The sequence below is a fragment of the Dunckerocampus dactyliophorus genome, chromosome 16 (assembly GCF_027744805.1).
Source record: "Dunckerocampus dactyliophorus isolate RoL2022-P2 chromosome 16, RoL_Ddac_1.1, whole genome shotgun sequence".
NCBI lineage: Eukaryota > Metazoa > Chordata > Actinopteri > Syngnathiformes > Syngnathidae > Dunckerocampus > Dunckerocampus dactyliophorus.
The window spans coordinates 13,218,652-13,241,675 of NC_072834.1; the positions used below are offsets into that span (position 1 = coordinate 13,218,652).

The window sequence follows — 23,024 nt, forward strand, 5'->3', positions numbered from 1 at the left end:
CGTTGTTTGGTTTGTGATTTAATATTAATATTAAGTTGTGTTCCGCTAGCATCAAACGTAGATCTTCCTGTGATTTAGTTTGTTGTTTGCTAATATGAAGATGGTGCACCGCAAGGTTCAAACTTAGATCCTCTTATCATTGAGTTTGCTGTTCGCTAATATGAAGACTGTGTTCAGTCAGGATTAGACCATCTGTTATTTTGAACTAAGACTGAAGTTTCCTTCCATTATTGTGTATGCTTTACACAACCCCTGGCAAAAATGATGGAATCACCAGTCTTGGAGGATGTTCATTCAGTTGTTTAATTTTGTACAAAAAAAGCAGATCACAGACATGACACAAAACCAATTATTCCAACTGGCAAAAGAAACACTAAAAACAATTAAGAGAAAAAAATTGATAGTCAGTAACAGTTACTTTTTTAGACTAAGCAGAGGGAAAAAAATATGAAATCACTCAATTCTGAGGAAAAAATTATGGAATCACCCTGTAAATTTTAATTCCCAAAACTAACACCTGCATCAGATTAGATCTGCTGGTTGGTCTGCAGTTAAAAAGAAGTGATCACACCTTGGAGAGCTGTTGCACCAAGTGGACTGACCTGAATCACGGCTCCAACACGAGACGTCACTTGAAACAGAGGAGGGGATTATCAAACTTGTTAAAGAAGGTAAATCATCACGCAATGTTGCAAAAGATGTTCGTTGCTCACAGTCAGCTGTGCTTACAAGTAAAATCTGGACCAAGTACAAACAACATGGGAAGGTTGTTAAAGGCAAGCATACTGGTAGACCAAGGAAGACATCAAAGCGTCAAGACAGAAAACAAAGAAATATGTCTTGAAAACAGAAAATGCAGAGCACAACAAATGAGAAAAAGGAAACTGGAGTCAACGTCTGGGACGGAACTGTAAGAAAGTACCTAAAGAAATGGGATTTACATACAGAAAGCTACACCAAAGTCATCTTTAACACCTAAACAAAAAATAACAAAGTTAAAATGGGCTAAGGAAAAGCAATCGTGGACTGTGGATGACTGGATGAAAGTCATATTCAATGATGAATTGCGAACCTGCCTTGGGCAAGGTGATGATGCTGGAATTTTTGTTTGGTGCCGTTCCAAGGGGATTTATGAAGACGACTGACTGAAGAAAACATGTACATTTCCACAGTCATTGATGATATGGGGCTGCATGTCAGGTAAAGGCATCGGGAAGATAGCCCTCATTACATCTTCCATAAATTCACAAGTTTCCGTTTACATTTTGGACACTTTTGTTAGCACACCAATTGAAAGAATGTTTGGGGATGATGAAATCATTTTTCAAGATGATAATGCATCTTGCCATAGAGCAAAAAAAGACACATAAGGTCAATGTCAGACCTGCAAATAGTCGGGATCTCGATCCAATTGAAAATCTGTGGTGGAAGTGGAAGAAAATGGTCCATAAGAAGGCTCCAACCTGCAAAGCTGATCTGGCAACAGCAATCAAGAGAAATCTTGCGCCAGGTTGATGAAGAGTACTGTTTGTCACTCATTTAAGTCCATGCCTCAGAGACTGCGAGCTGTTATAAAAGCCAGAGGTGGTGCAACAAAGTACTAGTGGTGTGTTGAAGTGTTCTTTTGTATGTTTGTTTTTCATGATTACATAATTTTTTTTCCTCAAAATTGAGTGATTCCATATTTTTTCCCCTTCTGCTTGGTCTAAAAAAGTGACTGTTACTGACTACCATTTTTTTCTTATTTTCTTTTAGTGTTTCTTAAAGCTAGAAAGTTGCCATTTGAAATGACTTTATATTTGTGTCACGTCCGTGAGCTGCTTTTTTTTTCTATAAAATTAAACAACTGAATGAACATCCTCCAAAACTGGTGATTCCATAATTTTTGCCAGGGATTGTATACATAAGTGCCTTATGGCAGTGGTCCCCAACCTTTTTTGACCCACGGACCGGCTTGTGTTCCCACAAATCTCCCGCGGGCCGGGGGGCGGGGGTTCGTACATTATAGCGATCTAATTTATCTTATTTATTATGAATAACATCAGATTAAAAGCACAAAATGAATTCAGTTCAAGTTCCAGCCAAGTTTTTCCAGAGAGATTATTACATGACTGTTTGAAGTGTGTGGGAAAAGGTAGTGCGCTAGCATGAATTAACTTGAGACAAATGTGCACATTAGCACTCAATAAGTCATCAAAACTCACCTTTATGCATTCCCACATAGTATCAGCATTTGACACCAAATATGAGGTGAAAGAAAAATGGTAAAAATACAGTAGTAGTCTATCTGTGCGGCATGAGATCAAGTTAGCACACGCACAATGGACATGCGTCAAGTGAGACGGATATAACAGAGAGAATCCAGCCACTTTTCAAAATAAAACATCAAAAAAATGAAATAATGGAAATGATTTTTTCTTTCTGTGCGGCCCGGTGCCAAATGACCCACGGCCCGGTACCGGGCCGCGGCCCGGGGGTTGGGGACCGCTGCCTTATGGAACATGACCAAGCGTGTGTTCCAAACTATTGGAGTTCATTAAGTCTGCCTTGTTGAACTCAATCCCAATGTGACTAGTTTTGCAAGAGAGTAGATTAAAAGTCTGGAGATCAGATAATGGGATCTACATTTTAACCTTTAACCCCTAGACTTACTGACTGCAAGTCACATGCCTTCATAAGCCAAATTGTGTGTTAGTGTTGGTGGTTAGTATTGTGGAAAGGTTGCAGAGAACTTAACTTACTATAAACATATCTAAAAATAAACTTGAGAGTGTAAATGTTATAAAGTCGTAGCAGCTGTGCCTCTTGTAAATACAGTAGTTTCAAGCTCCACACATTAAATCAAACTCATGTCGTCAGTTCCACTTTGTACGGCGTCGGCTGCGACCAGACGTGACGTATAGCACGGATTACTCAGCAGAACTAATTGAATGTGTGGGTGGTCCGGGCGGCCCACTGCTAGGAAGCGCTAATGAACAAAGTTCAACACGAGCAGATAAGCGAGGCAGCGGGATTCAAAGTGCACAATTGGACAGGACTACAACAGTTCGCCTTCTTTTGTGTGTGTGTGATGCAACTGTGCTTCCCTCGCTGGCCTCAGGAGGCCGGACGTGTCCGAGTCAGGCAGGAAAGTCAGCACGGTGAGGTGCTCACTCAGTTACATCTAAGCTCCATTCACGTCAGCAGTGAGCACTCCACAGTCCGATGAAGGGAACTTCCTCCCCACTATTTTGGCATCTGTGTCAAGTCAGAGTTACTCGAACTTTCTGACTGCGTCTCACAGGGTAAATCTAGTCTCTGCTTTTATGAGCAGGCAGCAGCTGGAAGCATCTTTCCCAATGTGGCTACTTGTTATCGTCTCATAGCAGCAACACTGCAGGCTGCTGCTGTCCACCTACTATTGATTATTATCCAGACTTGTGACCTCATCATCCCTTTTGAGCCCTCAGTGTTTCGGATCCTTGTATTCCTTTGCATTTGCCCATCTGTGTCCCATTAGTTTTGTTGGTCATGTCCCGTTCCTTTGGTGTCTCATCCAATCAAATCCATACATTCCAGTTTATTTGTGTACCATCAGTTCTCGTCAGCCTGGTCCCGGTCCCTCCGTGTCTCAGCCAATCGTATCCCTGCATTCCCTTGTGTACTACCACCTGTCTCCCAGTGTTTCACAATTGAATTATGTAGCTCTATCAAGTATATTATTATGTTAATGTGCACCGTCCTTACAATGAGAGTGACGTCCTGCACTGTTATCTTGAGGTTTTCCGTGTTCTTTCGGACAATATGAACACACCCGGACCATCTCAGTGTCCGTGAAACAGTTGAGACACGCTTGCACCGAAACACGATGCGGATATCCTGCCCGAATAACGTGCTAATTAGGTTTGGCCTGTGGTGGTTGCCATAATCAAATCTATCCGGAGTGGCGCGGCTGAGAGGCGAAACCCGATCCGGAGAGCAAAATATGCACTCTGACGTTTTTCTCTAGTCTGTTTCCTCTTTTGAAATGTGTATGTGTGTGTGTGTGTGTGTGTGTGTGTGTGTAAGTGTGGATGTGAGTATTTCACATAGATTTGAAGCTAAGGGTAAGGTTACACAAACGATTTTGCTAATAACCAATAATAATAATAATGTTCTCAGCACACAGAAAATTGATGCAGCGCACTAAACAAAATCCAACATAAACTGTAAATAAAATGCATGCCATGTTTCTGGGCTACTTCCGACATACAGTTGAAGATATCTGCTGAACAGCACGCCATAAACAGACACCGTCTCAGAGCTGCAGCTCACGTTGTGTTGAAAACAGTACCCTTACAATATATCTATCCATCCATTTTCTATGCCGCTTATCCTCATTAGGGTCGTGGGGTATGCTGGAGCCTATCCCAGATGACTTCGGGCGAGAGGCGGCGTAAACCCTGGACTTGTCGCCAGTCAATCGCAGGGCACACCTTACAATATGCGTATAAGAGAAGATATATGAGAAGTTTGAGTTGAAAAATTCTCGCAATTGGGTTCACGACTTGTCATTGAGGGTCATTGAGGGTTGATAGTGAGTCCCGCAGTCTACATGACAAAAGCCGTAGTCAAAGATCTAAGACAGTAACATCAAATTAAAAGCACAAAATGAATACAGACCCACTATCCACCAGTATGTGCCTGGAGTTTGTTTTTCAGAAAGAAGATTACATCGCTGTTTGATGTGTGTGGTAAAAGGCAGTGTGCTAGCATGAATTAACTTGAGGTTGTCCAACAAATGTGCACATTAGCAGTCAATAAAGTCATCAAAACTTACCTTTATGCATTCCCACAACAGCAGAGCAGCATTTGGGAACAAATATGAGGTGAAAGAAAGAAGTAAATATACAGTAGTCTGTCTGTGCGGCGTGGGAGAAAGTTAGCACACCCACAATGGTACGTTCAAGGACCGTCAAACAAAGTGGAATGCGCTATTTCAACAAACATATACATGCAGAAACTATGGGATTTGTTTTCTTTTTTTAAATAAAACAATGGCCCAGACTTCCAAAATTGATATGCATTTACATAAAATACAAATACATACAAATGTATTTTTTTAAAGTGTACTTTTTTTTAATCATTGCATCTGAAAGCTTCCCGCCAAGGCCCAGTGGTTGGGGACCCCTGCTCTACATGACAGTAACACTCTGCTGTTTATAAGAACCTCCTGAAAAAAAACGATAGTAAAGAATTCTCTATATGACAGGAGTCCTGTGCTGTTTTTATGTGCCTATTGCAAAAACCCTGGTCAAAGATCATCTATAGAACAGAAACGCTCTGCTGCTTCTAGGAATCTACTGCAACAAGGCTAGTCGAGAATCCTCTACAGTCGTCCCTCGCCACGTCGTGGTTCAAATATCACAGCTTTGCTCTATGACGGTTTTTCAAAAATACATGAATATATTATGCTGTTTCGTGGTTGAATATTATCTGTTATTACTTTTTTGAAAGAAGCATATTTTAGCATTAAAATGGCCAAATGAACTAAAATACAAATGTAAGGCGTTCAAACGATGCATTCAAGGATATGATGTAGAATTTGACAATGGTCACTAGTTGTCAGTTACTGTAATGTTCAGTGAGCACACAAGCATCACACTTGATCACCGGAACGACAGGCTTTTATTGTAATAATAATAACAATCATCATCATCATCATAACATGAGCTACTGTTGCACTAAAACTCAACTCTGAACCCCCGACATCACTTCCTGTCCTCCACACTTCTGGGACACATTCATTGCAATTTACCGTAAATTTGTTCTGTACATATATAAGCCGCACCGGTGTATAAGCCGCAGGCGTCCACGTCATAAAATGGGATATTCAGTGCACAGAAATACGTTACACAAAAAGATTTTTTAAGTTATTTAATAAAATAAATGCTTTTTTCCCCCCCAAACAGTGCGTGCCAAACAGTGGTGCAACACGGCTATTTAAACGGTGCCGAATAGTGCACGTAACATTGATAACATTAATAGCCTACCAGAAAAGTCATTCATCGCCGTCCTCTTGGAAACCAAAACCACAAAAGTCTTCCTGTTCCGTGTCATTATTCTTTCATCACATGCTGTCTCTCTCTCTCTCTCTCTTTCGGTGTGCTCTCCGTGTGCTCCTGGCAGTAGTCCCAGCCTTTCGAAACCCATTAAAGATAGCGTTTTTTTCTGCTCCATGCTGTAAGGAGATTATACACAGATTTGGCTAAAAGTTGCACAATTCCTTCTACGTGGAAGTGGCTTCATATCCATTTCTTCGTTTGTTTTCTGGACTACTATGACTGTGACTACCGGGCGTATGTGCACAACTTGTCTACATTCCGGTACAATAGGGGGCGGTATACTTTATTAATCTCCAAAGAAAACAACACTGTATTTTATGTTTTGTTTTATATGGTTTATTGTATCTGTATTTGTATTTATTGATGTATAGTATACATGGGTGGATGTGACGTGTGTGTACATACGGACATATTTTCTTCTGGAGTTATTGCTCTGGATTTCATAAGAACCATGGTACAGTTGCACCTTCGTGGCCACCTTGGAGTCATCATAGTGCGTGGATCCCCCGGCAGATGCAGGTATGTGTCAACAACTCCATTGCGGCACATATTGCAATATGTCCCCTTTTTTTTGTTGTTTTCATCCAACATAACAGGCTTTGCAATCTTGGCGGTATATTTATGGTGTTGATTGAATAACCCAAATCCAACAATGCTTTACATTTGATTTTAGTATAAATTGTGCTTGTTGTTGCTCGCGGTAAACTAGATTGTGTGCATACCCGGCTCCACTCAACTAGAGCGACAGGGTTAGCAAACACCAACAATGGTGGCTTCTCTGGGTTTTTTGGGTTTTTGCCCTAATGATGGACTCTCTTAGTAATAGCCTTTTCTGAAATACATATTTAAACGATTCGTAGTAGTTCTGAAGTAAAGGCAATGTCATGAGATTCAAACACGACCACATATTAGCCGCACAGCGGTATAAGCCGCAGGGTTCAAAGTTTGAGAAAAAAGTAGCGGCTTATACGAGTGTAAAGGTACCCCGCCTGTCACCCAATGTCAGCTGGGATAGGCTCCAGCACCCCCGTGACCCTAATTAGGATAAGCGGCACAGAAAATGGATGGATGGATGGAGTGTGACGTGACTATAGAGGTGTTAGTTCAAGTCTAGGGGGCTCTAATAATGTTAAAAAACGTATTTAGGTCATAAACACGTTTCTATGCTCTCACTACAAAGTAGGATTCTTAAATAAGGAATCCTACTTTGCAAAAATTCACTTATGGTCGAGTCTGGAACCAATAAACCATGATAAATGAGGGATTACTATATATGATAGGAGCCCTTAGCTATTTTAAAGTACTTATTGCAATAACCCTAGTCAAAGATCTTCTACATGACAGGAGCACTCTCTTGTGTAAACTAAACATTTGCAATAAAGAAATAATTTAAACAAATCCACCGTAAGGTTTGTAAATAACGTGGGACCCATCAAATGTAGCGAGTGACTCGTTTGGAGCTCTGCCTCGCAGGTTGAGAACCAGCAGTAAAAACCCAGTCGAGGAAATGAGAGCACCGCTGAGAGAAGCAGAGCGTTCCAATCCAAGCCTCCAGCTGACAGAGCTGTGGATCCACCTGTTCCCTGTCCTCAGAGCCGCTTCCTTGTCCGGATGTGGGAACTTGGGAATATGGATGACTCCGCAATGAAAACAAGAGTGCTTTCTTTCTATTTTTTTATTATCCGAGGTCTTAATAATCTCCGGATGGAGTTTTGTGGTGGAACGTGGCAGAGATGCAAACCTCAGTATTGCCGGAATCAAAAAAGATCTGCTCTCCCGTCTGTTGCGTTTTGGTTGGCTCATAGTGATTCACTGTTAAATGCCGGTTTTGGAATTCGTGCTTGGTGGGCTTACAAACACATCCAGATTATAAGGAAGGGAATTGGAGAAAAAAAAGGTCCTTCCTCTGTGGTCGCACAACTGTAAACACTGTGGTGGACATGCTGGCCTGGTTCTGCTTTAACAGCAGAAAACACAAACAGTATTAATGTGCATTGCCCCATGTTTGTCCTAAAAGGAGAATGTTATTTTAGGTTGATGCATGCTCAAGTGTGATTAGCTGTAGCACGGGCCAACATCTTGTGGCTTAATTATTTTACAGTGGGAGGAAGCAGGAGGCAGGCCGGCCAGATTCAACATCCAGTGTGTGGTGTGCTGGCAATCCTGCATCATTAAGCGATACTGTCAGCACTCAGACGCAAAACGGAGGTCATGGGGGAGTCAGTGCGCTGCTTTTGGGGCTGGGGGGTGCTGGTGGGAGGAACAGATTATGCAGTTAAACCGCTTGCAGGGGAAGTGAAGTTTTAATGCTGACAAGGTTCCTGTGGAGACTGTTATGCTAATCTGCTCATGCTAAACGCTGCAGAACGTCCGCGGTGGAAGAGGGGAAATGCACCATGAAAACATATAGCTCCGGCCAAGAGACGCATGGGGGGGGAGGGGCTGGTGAGGAACAGTGCAGAGGAAGCAAACATGGCATGTTTTTATTTTTTTCTATTCTGCTATGACCTGACCATGAGGGGAGGGTGACATCTTTTTACAGCCACACTGCATCCGCCAAAAAAAAAAACAACAAAAAAAACCGCACTCTTCACTGCACCCCACAACAGATTTTACAGCTGGATGAAGAGCATCAATGGAAAGCAGACAATGGACACAGCGTCCAGGACCCGCTCGCCAGCACAGGATTTCCTGGCTTAGGCCAGCAAAAGAATAAATAAAAAGAGAGAGAAAGTTACAAGCTTTCCGGCTAAGCGGCAATAAAAAAAAAAAAAAGCATGTTGGGTAATGTGGCACTTCACACAAGCAGTGCTCATATCCGTTGTGGTCTGAGGGTGGATTTGTCCCTTCACTATTTTTCTTGTTACTCAATAATCAATGCAGGCTTCTGTCATACCTTCAAAACATTCAAATCAAAAATGAATAATAAATGATCATGTTAGGCAAAGATCCAGAGCACTCTGCAGTTTTTAGGCATCTAGTGCAGCAATACTAGTCAAGGATCCTCCATATGTGACAGGAAGCATTCAGAAGACGCATTTGAAGATGGAGTGATATGTAGTACTCTCCACTGGTCACTAGGTGTCAGTAAAGTTATTGTATTGCAAGATTGCCGAAACAACAGGCTCTTATTGCATGTTTGAATTGTCTCGCAACCGGCACGATAATCCCTAACACGAGCTACTGTTGTGGCTGTAACGCACACCAAGGTAAAACTCAACTCAGAACCCCCAACGTCACTTCCTGTCCGCCAGGCACTGAGCTCCTCTTAGCACCGGAACACATACAGCGACACACACGAGTCTTATTTATGTCTTAAATGGCTTATTTTCTGTGATTATGTCTACAAGTGTAAAGGTGTGTAGGGGTGTTATTTCATTGTCGAATCTGATACGTTAGATTTTCTCCAAAAAGCGCTGCTAATGGCGATCCCTAACAAAATAAACAGATCTAATTTGCGACTTTTCCCACCTTTCTCCATTCCCTAAAGGCCACACATTAGTAAGGGGAAATGCTCGGTAAGGTGAGTTTGTGCAGTGTTAGCTTGAACTTAGCTCGTATTCCTCTGGGCCTTCCTCGCCTTTGTTCATGTTCTCAACACTGCCTGTGAGCACCCGGCTGGGTGGTGTGTGTAGACTCCGGTGCTCTGGACATCTCAGAGACGTGTCGAAGATCGATGATAAAAACACTGGCTCTGCAAAATCTAATATCAAAACCTCTCGTCGAGCTTGTTGAGAAACCAGATGACCAAAATAATAACTACAAAACTGCAAATCTGGAATAGAAGCTGGTCTTCGCCGTGCGTATGCGCCATCATCTTGAGTAACTAAAGGTGTTCTATTAAACACAAGTGTGATTTTCAATTATTTATTAACACAAAATAAGCAGAATTTCTATCAAAATAGGCTATTTCTAACAAAAACAAAGACTTTCTGTGTAAAAATGTCTCCTCAGCAGCAGCCATGGGCACCCCCATGTAGTCAGAATGGTACAATCTTGATCACATGACACTTTCATATGATTCGACTGCGAGATTGATCGTCAAATAGTTGACTATTCTAAGACACCCCTCGTTATTTCATGTTTAGAGGGCTTACATAATGTTAAAAAACGGATTTAGAAGGTTGTAAACAGGTTTTTAATGCGCTAATTCCGAGACTATTTCATTGATAAATGAGAAATCCTATTTTGCAGAAATTCACTTATCATGGTCGTGTATGGGCCAATTAACTGCAATAAATGAGGGATTACTGTATATGATAGGACCCCTTTGCTGTTTTTAAACGACCTACTGCAACAACGCTAGTCAGCAATCTTTTATATGCACCTACTACAAAAAAAAAAGTCAAAGATATTCTATATGACAGGAACATTCTGCTGTTTTTAATCATCTACTGCCAAAACGCTCGTCAGAGATATGACAGGAACGCTCGGCTGTTTTTAGGAATCTACTGTAAAATGCTAGTTAGGGACCTGCTGCAAAAAAAAAAAAAAAAAAAAACACGAGTCAGAGATCCTATACATGACAGGAGCGCTCTGCCTGTTTTTAAGGACCTATTGCAAAAACCCTCGTCAAATATCTTATATTTATCTTATTTATTATGTATTGTGTAAAACTAAGACATGAATAACATCAAATTAAAAGCACAAAATGAATGGCGACCCACCATCCACCAGTTCAAGTTCCAGCCAAGTTTTTCCAGAGAGATTATTACATGGCTGTTTGACGTGTGGTAAAAGGCAGTGTGCTAGCATGAATTAACTTGAGACAAATGTGCACATTAGCACTCAATAAGTCATCAAAACTCACCTTTATGCATTCCCACATAGTATCAGCATTTGACACCAAATATGAGGTGAAAGAAAAATGGTAAAAATACAGTAGTAGTCTATCTGTGCGGCATTAGATAAACTTAGCACACACACAACGGACATGCGTCAAGGGAGACGGATGTAACAGAGAGAACCCGGCCACTTTTCAAAATAAAACATTAAAAAAAAATGAAATAATTGAAATTATTTTTTCTTTCTGTGTGGCCCGGTACTAAATGACCCACGGCCCCGGGGGTTGGGGACCGCTGCTCTATATGACAGGAGAGCTGTGTTGTTTTTAAGCACCTACCACAAAAAGGCAAATCAAAGATCCTCTTTATGACAGCAGCGCTCTGCTGTTTTTAAGCAACTGTTGCAAAAATGCTCAACAAAGACCCTCTATACTGCATGACAGGAGAGATGTAACAGAAAATGGAGGAATAATGTGCCGTTTACTACTATCATTATTAGTATTTGAAGTGATCACAACAATAAACAGACAGGTACATTATTATTGACCTTACAGTTACAGTTTTTGTGTGTCAATGACGGGCCAAAACGTATCAAAGAAATGTTTCCATAGAGGGACAATGTCAGCTTTGGACACATCAGTTTAACACACTTTTCTTTCATTTCATACTGTAAAAATAAATAAAAACAGTCTGGATTAGAATTTGCCAACAAAACTTCAAATTTGGATGAAATTAGATTACTTTTTTTTTTTAAGTTTTTAAGTAAGGGATTCTTTTTTACTGTTTTTTGACATCATCAATGTGTTTTCTCAATTATTTCTGTAAATAATTAAGAAGTCTTATGAGTGTTATGAGTGTTATATATTTTGGATTTTGAGAAATGTATTGGGACGATCCTACCCATCCGAAATAGAAAAAACAGTATATGTCAAAGCACAAAGAGTGGCTCAAACCCGGAAGCTCCTGACTGCAGCATGCGCCCTCCTCATTAGCAACACGATGAAGGCCAAACAAAAAAGCGCCTTTAGTTTCTCTCACCTTTGATTTCCTGGAGAGGAGCTCAGAGTGCTGTGATCTCCTGAGGAGGCCAGCATCAGGGATTCCTTCCATCCCTTCCTGCCCCCTCTTCCTCTTCTTGGTGGGGGCCAAATAAGCCTCTTAGCCACTGACGATGGCTCACAACCTGTGAAAAAAAAAAGACATTCAGTCATGTGGTTGTAATGAAACCTTTCCATTTAAAAGACTTTTGAGAGATTGTTGGATTCAATACCTGGAGGTGTCATATCCAGAAACCCCAAAAACGTCCTGCAGGCGGATCTGCTGAAAAGTGGCCCTGAATGAGGAACAAAAACACAGATCGAAGGTTTTGGTTAGGTTTTTGTAGCAAATAGAAATGAGAGAAGTTACTGTTATCAGCACCAAAGGACAAGCTGAGCGGGACTCTGAGGCAGCTGAAAGATTCTAGAATGCTTTAGAGCATGAATTGCCTTATATATTTTAGTAAACCACATAATGTAGAAATAAGAGGAGATGCTGGAGGGGAGTGCATTCTTCTTCCAGGCCAGCGGGGGGACACAAAAGGTCTGATAATGGAGAGCTGTATGAATCAGTGCCGTTTTAATAAAATATGTAAAACATTTTATAGAGGCAAACCTTTTTCGGTTTTCGTATGATTGTGGTTTATAGATGAGGCCCCAGGTATGTAAAAAATAACTGTTTAGAATGATAGAGCAGATGAAATGCCATTTTATAGTTTTTGTAAAATATTAATCCCACAGTAAAACAATTGTTTAGAACTTTCATGCTGGTAGGTGGGGGTATGGGTATGGTGAGGTGTCTGGAGGGTTTGAAATGGGAGCGGGTGGGGACACTGCAGTTACGTGTGCCCACAGTGGACTTGTCTCTCTGGTGAAGTGCGATAGGTTAGAATTAGGGATGCTTAGACTGATCCGCCACCGATCAGCATCAGTCGATTTCTGCAAAAAATATCATATGATTGGCATATGCCCACAAATGCCTTTTAATGCCAATTACAAAAGCCGATCACCTGTGGCTAGCGCTATTGCAGCTTGCAGCGATCCTTTCGTGTACTGTAGTGTCTTGCCCTAACTAACGTCTGGGGCAGCGTCATCCTCCCACTTTCCCTCAAAACAAAAACAATCATGTCTGCCATGTGGAACGTAACTGCCAACACATACCACAAAAATGATCTTGCGGGGTTTTTTTAAATTTAATTGAATACGATATTTGAAGAACGAACACCTAGACGTAGTATGTTGGGTTTTCGAGACTCACGGTGTAGGCTGGGTGCAGGCTAAGCTGATAACCTGATAACCTAATAGCAATTCTCCGAGTGCTCTCTCACTTACCTGGAAGTCCTGCTGGAGCTCCACCAATACACTCTCACATCCAAAGTCTCCTTAAAGAAGGCATCTCATCCTCTGTAACTTTCACGAGTGATATATATTCTCTTCAAAAAGTAAGTAAAGTAGGTTTTCTAGAAAATTGAGTTTAAGTGACTTTATGGTTCCTTTTTCATATCATATAGCCAGAAGCAGGAGTGCAGCCACCCTGAAAAAAAACACATTCACTACACATGCACAATCCTAAAATAAAGCCCTGGCAACTATCAGTCTGTCATGTACAGATCATTTTTTTTGTTTTTCTTCAACAAATGTGCTAAACTAGCATGATGCTGCTGTTCAAATGTGACTGCAATGTTAGCACTAGCTAACACATCTATGCTAGCATCTAACATTTGTGTCCTCCTGTCCCACTCCTTAATGTTATGTTGTTTTATGTGATATAGGGTAAATATTACCATGGACGAGTGCAGAGTTACAGTGTGGATAAAGTGCACAATAGCACTTTGTGGAGACACACACTATCGGAAACACACGGCTCATTGGCATTGAAGCTACAGACACACAAAACCGCTTGAAAAAGCACTTTTGAACTGTCTAAATTCCAGCATCAAGGCTACATTTTGGACAAAACACTTTAAAAATGTTGAAAAATACTACAATGTGGGACCTAGGATACTTAAAACACTGACACCCTGGGACAGTACCAGGAAAAGAAGGTTGCGTTTGTAGGTAAGGAGTTATGACGCCTTCAAATGCAACCCCTGTATTCAGAGACACCTGTATGGTCGTTATTTTAATCCCGCAAAACTGTGGTCCAGTTTTGTTGGAAACACGCCACACAGGAGCAGGACCACACAAATTTTCTCCAGAGTTTTCCTGCAAGCTCACCGTCTGCTGTCAGGTTAGGGTTTATCTAAACACAACGCTCGCTTACGCATAAGGTTTAGCTATCTGACGATTAGCCAACGTGACGTATGGACGGACGGACGTGGCGAGTTCTGGGACAGGAAACACAAAGAGGAAACGTTCAGTTGATCCAGCTGTTTTCTCCCTCTCGCTCCCCTCGTATCAAGTGTCCGAAGGGGGCTAGGATGGCGGGGGGAGGAAGGGGGCATTCAAACAGGTGTTTAACAATTCCAGCAGCTTGTTGGTCGATGTTTTTGGGGTTGTTTTTTTTTTTTTTTTTACCTCCAATGCCCAGCTGCTTTGACACAAACACATATAATAAAACACTCACCATGTGTCCATATGTCACAAGAATTCCATGTAATCCATGGGAATGTTCACATGTCATGGATGGACATCTTGTAACCCGACCAGTCAGCCACCTGCAACACTCACACAATGACGTGACATGAGTGGCAGACATGTTTACAGTTACATGTGGGAGTGCCAGACAAGGTTAAACGTCAATCATATATGTTTTTGAAAATAATAAATTTCTGCAGTCTTAATCTGATTGCTGACAGCTGTTTGTAGTATTGTGGTCGCCCTATTTAGGGTTAGCTTGGCGAGAGGGGGAAGCATATTGTAGCTAGCTCACTACAAACACCAACAAATGTATGAGAGCACCACCCAGTGGCGGCATCTATATTACCAGCGCTGGTAATTACAACAATCGTTGTGAGGATTCAGTAATGCTTAATACACCATTCTAGAAGCTCTCTAATTCAAATGTTTAAAAAAAAAAAAAAGCTTAAATATAATTATTCACCTTAGCTATGATTTTTCGAATGTATTGTTTTACACAAAAACAGTAAATCACATTTTGTTTCTTGAGTAAGATCTCAGTCAATTGTAGCTTACTTGCATTCTAGAACAGAAAAAAAAAATTTTAGAACACATTTTTTGGTGAAAAAAGAAAGACAGTATTTACTTGTTAGAGTTTATTCACCAAATAAGTAACATTTTTAAACAAGTGTAAAAAAAAAACATTTCTAAAATATCTAGTGTGTAATGTTTTTTAATTTTTATATCTGATTTTTAAGTGTTTTCTGTGTGTAAAACTATGAAAAGGTGTTTTGTGTTAACATTGCTGACTTTCTGGAAAGAATTAATTAGAATTACATCATTTCGTATGAGAAAAAATGGTTCCGTTAGAGTACAGTTCTGTTAGAGTAGAACCTTTTGGAACGGATTGACACCAAGGTTCCACTGTAATGTATACAGCAGGGGTCACCAACGTTTTTCCTTGTGAGAGCTACTTTTACTAAATGAAAATGGCCAAGAGCTACTCATTTTTGTAACATTTATTTTCAGAGCTTATTTTAAACCCAAACAAAGCGAATATGCTTGTTTTACCAAAACATTAACAAAATGCTGACGTCCACAACTCACATTTTGTATTTCAGAATGCATTTCTTTCTACTGTTCTTTCATTATTAACTGAAAACCTGAATGAAAAGCAGGCTTGCGGGCACCTCGTGTGGTCGTGGGGGGCTACCTGGTGCCCCCGGGCACCACGTTGTTGACCCCTGGTATACGGTATGTGTCTGCTGACCAGCAGAGGGCGTGCTTGACATACAACGTCAATGTAAGTACAGGAACCAAAATATCACTTCATATTTCTTATTGATTACATTTTTTAGTAAACCTCTGTAAAGCCAGTATATTCACAGTTGCCAACGTGTGGCCCAGGTCAACTTCAGAACGTATTGTATTCATTTTAGTGTACTGCACAATGACATTGTTTCACATGTTGAACATTCAGTGGCGGAACTACGTCGTGGCCACCCTTGGTCACTCCCCGGCAACCCCACTGGCCATTTAGACATTTCAGGCATCAACTTATTGCTACCCCTGTGTAAGTAATGGTCTCACCTTGGCCACCCCAATGTAAGATTTCTGGCTCCGCCACTGTGAACATCTAACATGCTGCTAATTAGTATTATGGTGATAAAGCATTGCTGTGCATAATTGTAATTATTTGTGTGTGTGTGTGTGTGTGTATAAAAATTCAATTTAAAAACTGCATTTTGTGTTCAGTTGTGTTGTCACTGACAAATATTTAAATTTGTTTGCTGATCTGAAACATTTAAGTGTGACAAACATGCAAAAAAATTTTAAAAAATCAGGAAGGGGGCAAACACTTTCACACACCACTGCGTGTGTGTGTGTGTGTGTGTGTACACACACAGGTGTGAAAGTGTTTTGTTTTGTTTTTTATATACCCTCCTGATCAAAATCTTAAGACCAGTTAAAAAATTGCTAGAATTTACATTTTGCACATTTGGATCTTAATGAGGTTTTAAGTAGAGCTACAATATGCAAAAGCAAGAAGGGGGAGTGAGACAAAAACATTTGGAACTTGTAATTTAAACAAACAAAAAAACTGAAATAGGTTGTTTATCAGATGATCAAAAGTTTAAGACCACAGGCTATAAAAGCCCAAATCTGCTCAAAATGTTCATTTTCTGTCAGGCATTCACACTGTCATGCCCTCCTGATGGCCAAAGCTAAGAAGCTTTATTTTTTTGAACGTGATCTGATTGTCGAGCTGCATAAGCAAGGCCTCTCGCAGTGTGTGAGCGCATTGCTGCTGAGGTTTGGCGCAGTAAATCAGTCATTCTACATTTTTTGAAAGATCCTGAGCATTATAGAACAAAAAAGTCAAGTGGTAGACCCAAAAAAAATCCCACCTGCGCTGAGCCGGAGGATCCAATTGTCCATCAAGACACAGGGTGGTCTTTGACCCAAATTAAGGACCTTACTGGTGCCGACTGCAGCGCAATAACCATCAGACGGCATCTGCGGGAAAAGGGTTTAAAAAATGAATTCAAAGACCTTGTCTTCTTCAACGCCACAAAACTGCTTGTTTAGACTTTGCCAGGGAGCATCAAACATGGGACATTGAAAGGTGGAAAAATGTTTTATTCTCTGATGAGAAAAAATGTAACCTTGACGGTCCAGATGGCTTCCAACTGGCATGACAAGGAGATCCTACCTGAGATATTTTCTACCTGGCACAGTGGAGGGGGGTCCATCATGGTCTGGGTTGCTTTGTCATTCAGTGGAACACTGGAGTTTCAGGTGGCGCAGGGTCATCAAATGGCGGTTACGTGCAGTTGTTGCAGCGGGCATCCCTCATGACTGAGGGCCCTCGTCTGTGTGGTAACAGCTGGGTTTTTTAACAGGACAACGCTGCAGTTCACAATGCTCGCTTGACCAAGGACTTCTTCAGGGAGAATAACATCACTCTTTTGGACCATCCTGCATGTTCCCCTCATTTAAATCCCATACAGAACATTTGGGGATGGATGGCAAGGGAAGTTTATAAAAATGGCCATCAGTTTTTGTTATTTTTTGAGCGATGGTCTTAAACTTTTGATCAGCTGATGAACAGCCTATTTCAGTTTGTTGTTTTCAATAAATTACTTTTTTTAAGTGCTTTTTGTCTCACTCCCCCTTCGTGCTTTTGCATATTGTAGCTCTACCTAAAACCTCATTAAGATCCAAATGTGCAAAATGCAAATTCTAGCAATGTTTCAACTGGTCTTAAGATTTTGATCAGGAGTGTATAAAAACATTGTAATGCCTTAATTGTGTGACCCAGACTAGACTGGGTCACACAATTAAGTGGCGACACCGTGTGGATGTGGTGGTGCACTGCATCACACTTGAGACAGTGAAGAATGTTGTGGCCGCTTCCAATTTTTGGTTTATTTGCTGATGCCAGTGCTTGTGACACTTGAAAGAAAACAAGGGGAGTGAGAAAACTTTAAGAGGTATTTTTGTCTCTTCTTTTTTTTTTTAATCAACGCACGACTTGCAATTTTCCTTTCCTTCATAACGCAACTTAGAAGAAAACAAAATGACAAAAACATCACCACCAATTATAGCATAACCTATACAGCAGAAAGCAGCTTCCTTTTTCATATAAATTACATCCAAAAAGCATCTCTCTAGCAGACATTCTGTAATAAAGTCAGTCAGTCGTTATGCGAGGACAATGCTTCTGACATCACTTCAACAATATTGACAGTCAACAATTGAACCAATAAAAACAACACTACAGTAAAGGAGCTGCTTGTGACATGTTGGCAACAAAGTGGAAGAGATTTCCAGTGTTGCTGTTGAGAGCAGTCTATTGACGGTACGCACGGTGGTAGAGGACCATGATGCAACAATCTCTTCATTATTCTCATGCCCACTTTCCTCTGCACGGTACTTATTCGGCTTGGCTCCACTCTCTACTGACTGTGAGGTAATATTTCCAGTATCTGGAATGAGACGTGGGTGACGTAAACCAATGTTGGTTGCTCATTTGTCAAGACAACCGCTTTAAATGACTAAAACAAACATGCTAACATTAGTTAACTCTGCAAGCTGCAGTATAAGATTCCGCTGTGTTCACGTCGCTGTAGAGGGCCTCAACCTACTCTGGAATAAAATGTCACCTTGCCCAAGAAGTAAATACAGTTTTTGCAGTTTCCCGTTGTACAATTTACAATAACATAAATATGGGCAGGTAACTTTCAGCGGAAAAGGGGCAAAAGTAATGTAATAAAGCCTCATTGTCCTCAGGTGCCTCTCGAATAAAATGCATCTACTTTCCCAAGGTGTAAACACAGGAGACCCTCTTTCACTAGGCAGTGGAAAAGTATGTAAATATGTATGTAAATGTAATCAAGACTAACTGCCCTCAGTATGCTCTTGAATAACATGCCTCCTTACACAAAAACACAGGACGTCCTTGTGGGGGAAAAAAAAAAAAAGGAAAGGAAAGGAATAGCACTGAGCTAGACCTGTGCCGTGGAAAGTGTCGAAAGTAAAAGTAATAAAAACTCATTGTCCTCAGTCTTCTCTTGAACAAAATGCATCTCCTTGGCTTGTCCCAAATGACACCGTCAATGCGTTTTTTGCAGTTCCCTGCTGCAGCATTTTGAATAAAAACACTGCGTTACCACAACAGCCAAACAAAGTAGAGCAGAGCTGACACCGTGCAGTGGAAAAGCGGGAAAAACAGTGTAATAAAGACATACTAAATGTGCGAGCTGTGTTTCTATAAATATTGCAAAGTGAAATGAACCTGGGATCACATGACCATGAAACTCACCTTGTCCGTTAGGGTACAACTAATGCCGACCGATAAGCAGATTTGGGCTTTTACACTGGTAATCATCGCATGCTCAAACACAAACCTCCGACTTTGGAGCCAAAAAAAGGTTTACATTCTATAAAAAATAATTTTGATTTAAAAAAAAACTAAGATACTCCACATTGACGTTTAGGCTCCTTAGGAAAAAAAACCTTCCAGAGTCCAAAACTGCTTTTTCTGAGACAATTCTGGTGGGGAACCTACTAGCATGATTCCGTATGGATGTGAAGGTCCGATGAAGCTTATGATCTGTAGGGTTTCTGTCACGAGTCCTGACTAAACCCTCCCCCTGAAGTCGCTCGCTGGATGCAGTCTCATGGTTCTAGTGTCCCCTTATATAAGCACTCTCCTTAGGGCCGGACTAGCTGTCTAAGGAGCCACACTGGTCATCTGCCGACCCAAACAGGGTGCCCTCCGTCACAAACTCGTCCTCTCCCAGGGCGTAGAAGGTGTCTTCAAAAAGAACATCTTTTGTCCCAAACTGTTGGCTCGCTGTTCCAAACTCGTAATCGCCGTTGTCAGACTGGTTGTCGCCCATTCCGGCTGTGGTCTCAACAGTTCCAGGGTGGCCGCCGTCATCTACTGACTTGTTTTCGTCATCAGGTGACTGTTGTGCCATGTGCAGGTTCTCAGATGGGTTCAGGCCAGATTTTTTCATTCTGTAACCAAGTTAGAGAAGGCGTAATTTGGACGGAACCATATACACAAGTTGTTGCTATTTGGGATAGAGCAGGAGGTATTTTCCCCCCTATTTTATTTTCCACAGTGTATCAGTTATAATTATCATGCCTGCAACATGTGGCACTATATCTCGTAGCTATGAAGCCATTTTAACCAATCAGGGGGCTGAAGAAAGTCATTTCCGGAAAAGGCACAACAAAGGCGCAACAAAGTCAAATTCACACACTGTTGTCTGCGGGAGAAAGTACATGCATTTCTAACTTGCAGTTTTTAATCAACTCCACCAATGGCAGGCGCAGCATTTGAAGTAAGAAGAGTGGTCGGCATCCAGCAGCTTTATCTACCTCTGCATGTGCTTTAAATATGTTGCTACTCAGCTGTTGGTGTGAAAGTCATGCGTGTTGTACTGTTGTTTACAATGAACTCATCAGCACTATTAATGCTGGCCGAGAAGCTCCTTACCGGTATTACAACATTGGTTGTGTTGCTGCTGTGTTGTGCAATGTACTTGTTAATAAATGAACCATGTGGTCAAAGATTTACAATTACCCTTCCACTTTCTCATGCCCTCCAAGTCATTACTTAAGTTTAAAAATAACTTGCTGTATACAATGAGCTTTCACAATTAGGAAATAACAGCTTTTCTCCACTTATGCTTCCACTTAACGCCCCGTCATCGTTGCGCTTAAGATAAATAAAGGTCCTGGAGATAATTGCATTTGCAATATGGTTTAGTTATTGCTGCGCAAAGAGTTGGCAGATAAAATAAGAGCTGTTAGCATCAAAGTGTCATTGAAAAGCTATTAAAAACTAACGATATAACATTTTTCCTGTCAAAAAAACATGAAAGGCTGTGTTACACATACTGGTTCTTATGCTTGGCCCCGCTGATGTGACACTGGTACTGATCCACAGAGTTCAGCTCAATGTTGCAGATGGTGCATGGCAGACCTTTCCCTGCGGCAGCTGGAGGTACGAAGAAGATAAACGTTAGTACGTATCAAGAGGAGATGACGGGATAAAGTGGTGTAGAGGTTCATCTGTGACCTGGTGTGGTGGGTTTGCCGTACAGCTTCATCAGGTTGAGCTTGGCCATTTGCTTCCTGTGCTTCTTGCCCACATAGTGCTGCTGGGCCATCTGTGCGTTGTTGAAGCAGGCCTGGCAGATGGAGCAGAAGCGGTTCGGGTGTTTCTCGTTCACGGGGTCTGTGTCGGGATGCGGCACTGGTACAGCCGCTTGGGCTTCTGTTGAAGTTAAATATATATTTATGGAATTCAATGAGCAGGCTTACTGGCGTTTCCTCAAACAGTGGATGGGGGTGTTAATTTAATTTGTTCTGCAAACAGCAGCACTTTCTCCTTTAACTGCACTGTAATCTCCAGCTTTACAAATGCCATGTCTGCATGCGGACGTTGGGGGCAATACAGTAATTTTGGGAACAACAAAAATAACAGTTGGATCATCACAAATGAGTAAGGAAAAGAGGTGAATGAGCCGATAAAACCCAAAACGTACGTGACAGAGGATCCACAGTTTTGTGTCTCAGATTCTTGGCATGAATTTTGCCCTGATAGTGAGACTGGGCCATCACGGAAGACGTGAAGTTCATCTTGCAAATGTCACAGATCTTCATGGGGTCGGATTGGTCAGTTTCCATCTGAAAGAGACACACACACACACACCGAAGTGGTCAAGCATTGTCCTAAATATAACATAACATAAAAAAACACAATTACCTTTATATGAGAATCGGATAAAGACTTAATTTACCATGTCACATGATGGAGGCTTGAACTTTTTCGACTCAGGCCCCTTCTCATTTTGGAGTGAAAGATAGCGCCGCACCTTGTTGCTATGTTTTTTACTCTGAAAGAAAAAAAGATGCATTGAACAAGCTGCGAGGGCACCAGCAATCCATGACGACAATAAGCTATGATTAACAGCTGGCCATTGGGTCATTAATTGTTCCATTAGCCTGATGCTCAACAGTGAACAACATGAAGTTAATTTAGTAGCGTTCCTGATGGAAGCTTTTGGTGGCTCACTGACCTGATAATGAGCCAATTTCTGGGACTCCGAAATTAGGACAGCATTGCAGACGCTGCACAAGCTGTCTGTAAAGAGGTCACCATGCTCCTTGATCATCTTATTCACTGCAATGACGAGAGAGACAGTCAGATTATACCAAATTTCCTGTGGTTATGATAGGAGCAAACTGCTACTACTTGAAGCATCTTTTACTCGTGTGAACCACAATGCTGATGTTTGCAAAGTAGTACAATTCGCAAGCATCTTTTGTGCAGAGACCCCCGCCCCCACATAACTCATAACAAAACATATCTTTAAGTAAACACAGGAGAAGGCAGAAATGGCATATACTATGTGTACTACTACTACTACTACTACTACTACTACTACTACTACTAAAAGCAAGTGAGGCAACAGACAAGCAGTGTGTATATACTGCATAGCGGCTAACGTTAACTTCAACATGGGAGCTAATCCTGTACACGAACTAAAAATAAAATGCAGAGGGGGGCAAATGTAAAAAAAAGCTCTCTGGGTCAGCTTGGATTATAGCCATTTGAACAGATTCGCATCCATTCTGCAAAAATCATCCGATGCAAACACACTCTCATCGACCTTGGCGACCAAACGGCTGCGGTTATCTTAGCTTAGCCCATATTAGCTTAGCTTCATTAATACTTCAGCAGCAAGATACGCACATTCGTTAGCTTTCGGGAAGCTAATAAGAACACATTGGTTAAATGAATATATATTCGATTTTGCTATGAAAAAAATAAATGCGTACCTTGCTCCAGCCCCGATGGAAGGAAAGGAAAATTTTCAGTCTGCATGGCGACGGCCATAACTTCGTATCACAACAATTTTTCTCTCGTGCGCATGCGCCACCTCTGGCGTAAGTTTGTACAAAGCTCTCTGTTGACAATTTCGTGTATTGGAAATAATTGCACAAATCAACAGCATTTTCAACAGAAGATCTCTGTCTAT

General features: G+C 41.3%; 2 protein-coding genes across 5 annotated transcripts in view; both read right to left on the minus strand.

Moving 5' to 3' along the window:
- The window catches only part of nsd1b (nuclear receptor binding SET domain protein 1b), a 128,414-nt gene extending 113,684 nt beyond the window's left edge, over positions 1–14,730 (minus strand). For 2 of the 4 annotated variants that reach the window (XM_054755457.1, XM_054755456.1), the window contains exons 1-3: positions 14,471–14,730; positions 12,138–12,200; positions 11,906–12,050 (exon numbers count right to left, since the gene is read on the minus strand). The gene's annotated coding sequence lies outside the window, so the exon portion shown is untranslated. Of the gene's footprint in view, positions 1–6,011; positions 6,156–11,905; positions 12,051–12,137; positions 12,201–14,470 lie in introns of those variants that run through there. The other 2 variants (XM_054755458.1, XM_054755455.1) reach the window with 1 other exon arrangement.
- Positions 14,731–16,477: 1,747 nt separating this feature from the next.
- Positions 16,478–22,998, minus strand: znf346 (zinc finger protein 346). Its single transcript, XM_054756034.1, has 7 exons — positions 22,825–22,998; positions 22,062–22,165; positions 21,783–21,878; positions 21,528–21,669; positions 21,059–21,256; positions 20,878–20,977; positions 16,478–19,989 (listed from the first exon to the last, which is right to left on the minus strand). Exons 1-7 carry the CDS (start codon positions 22,880–22,882, stop codon positions 19,692–19,694), a joined length of 996 nt encoding a protein of 331 aa, XP_054612009.1. The 5' UTR covers positions 22,883–22,998; the 3' UTR covers positions 16,478–19,691.
- Positions 22,999–23,024: the final 26 nt, after the last annotated feature.

Coding starts and splice junctions, on each gene's coding strand:
- znf346 (XM_054756034.1), bottom strand. CDS start 22,882: ATGGCCGTCGCCATGCAGACTGAAAATTTTCCTTTCCTTCCATCGGGG. Junction 22,166..22,824: donor TCCATCGGGGCTGGAGCAAG/GTACGCATTTAT, acceptor TCGTCATTGCAG/TGAATAAGATGATCAAGGAG. Junction 21,670..21,782: donor AGCCTCCATCATGTGACATG/GTAAATTAAGTC, acceptor TGTCTCTTTCAG/ATGGAAACTGACCAATCCGA.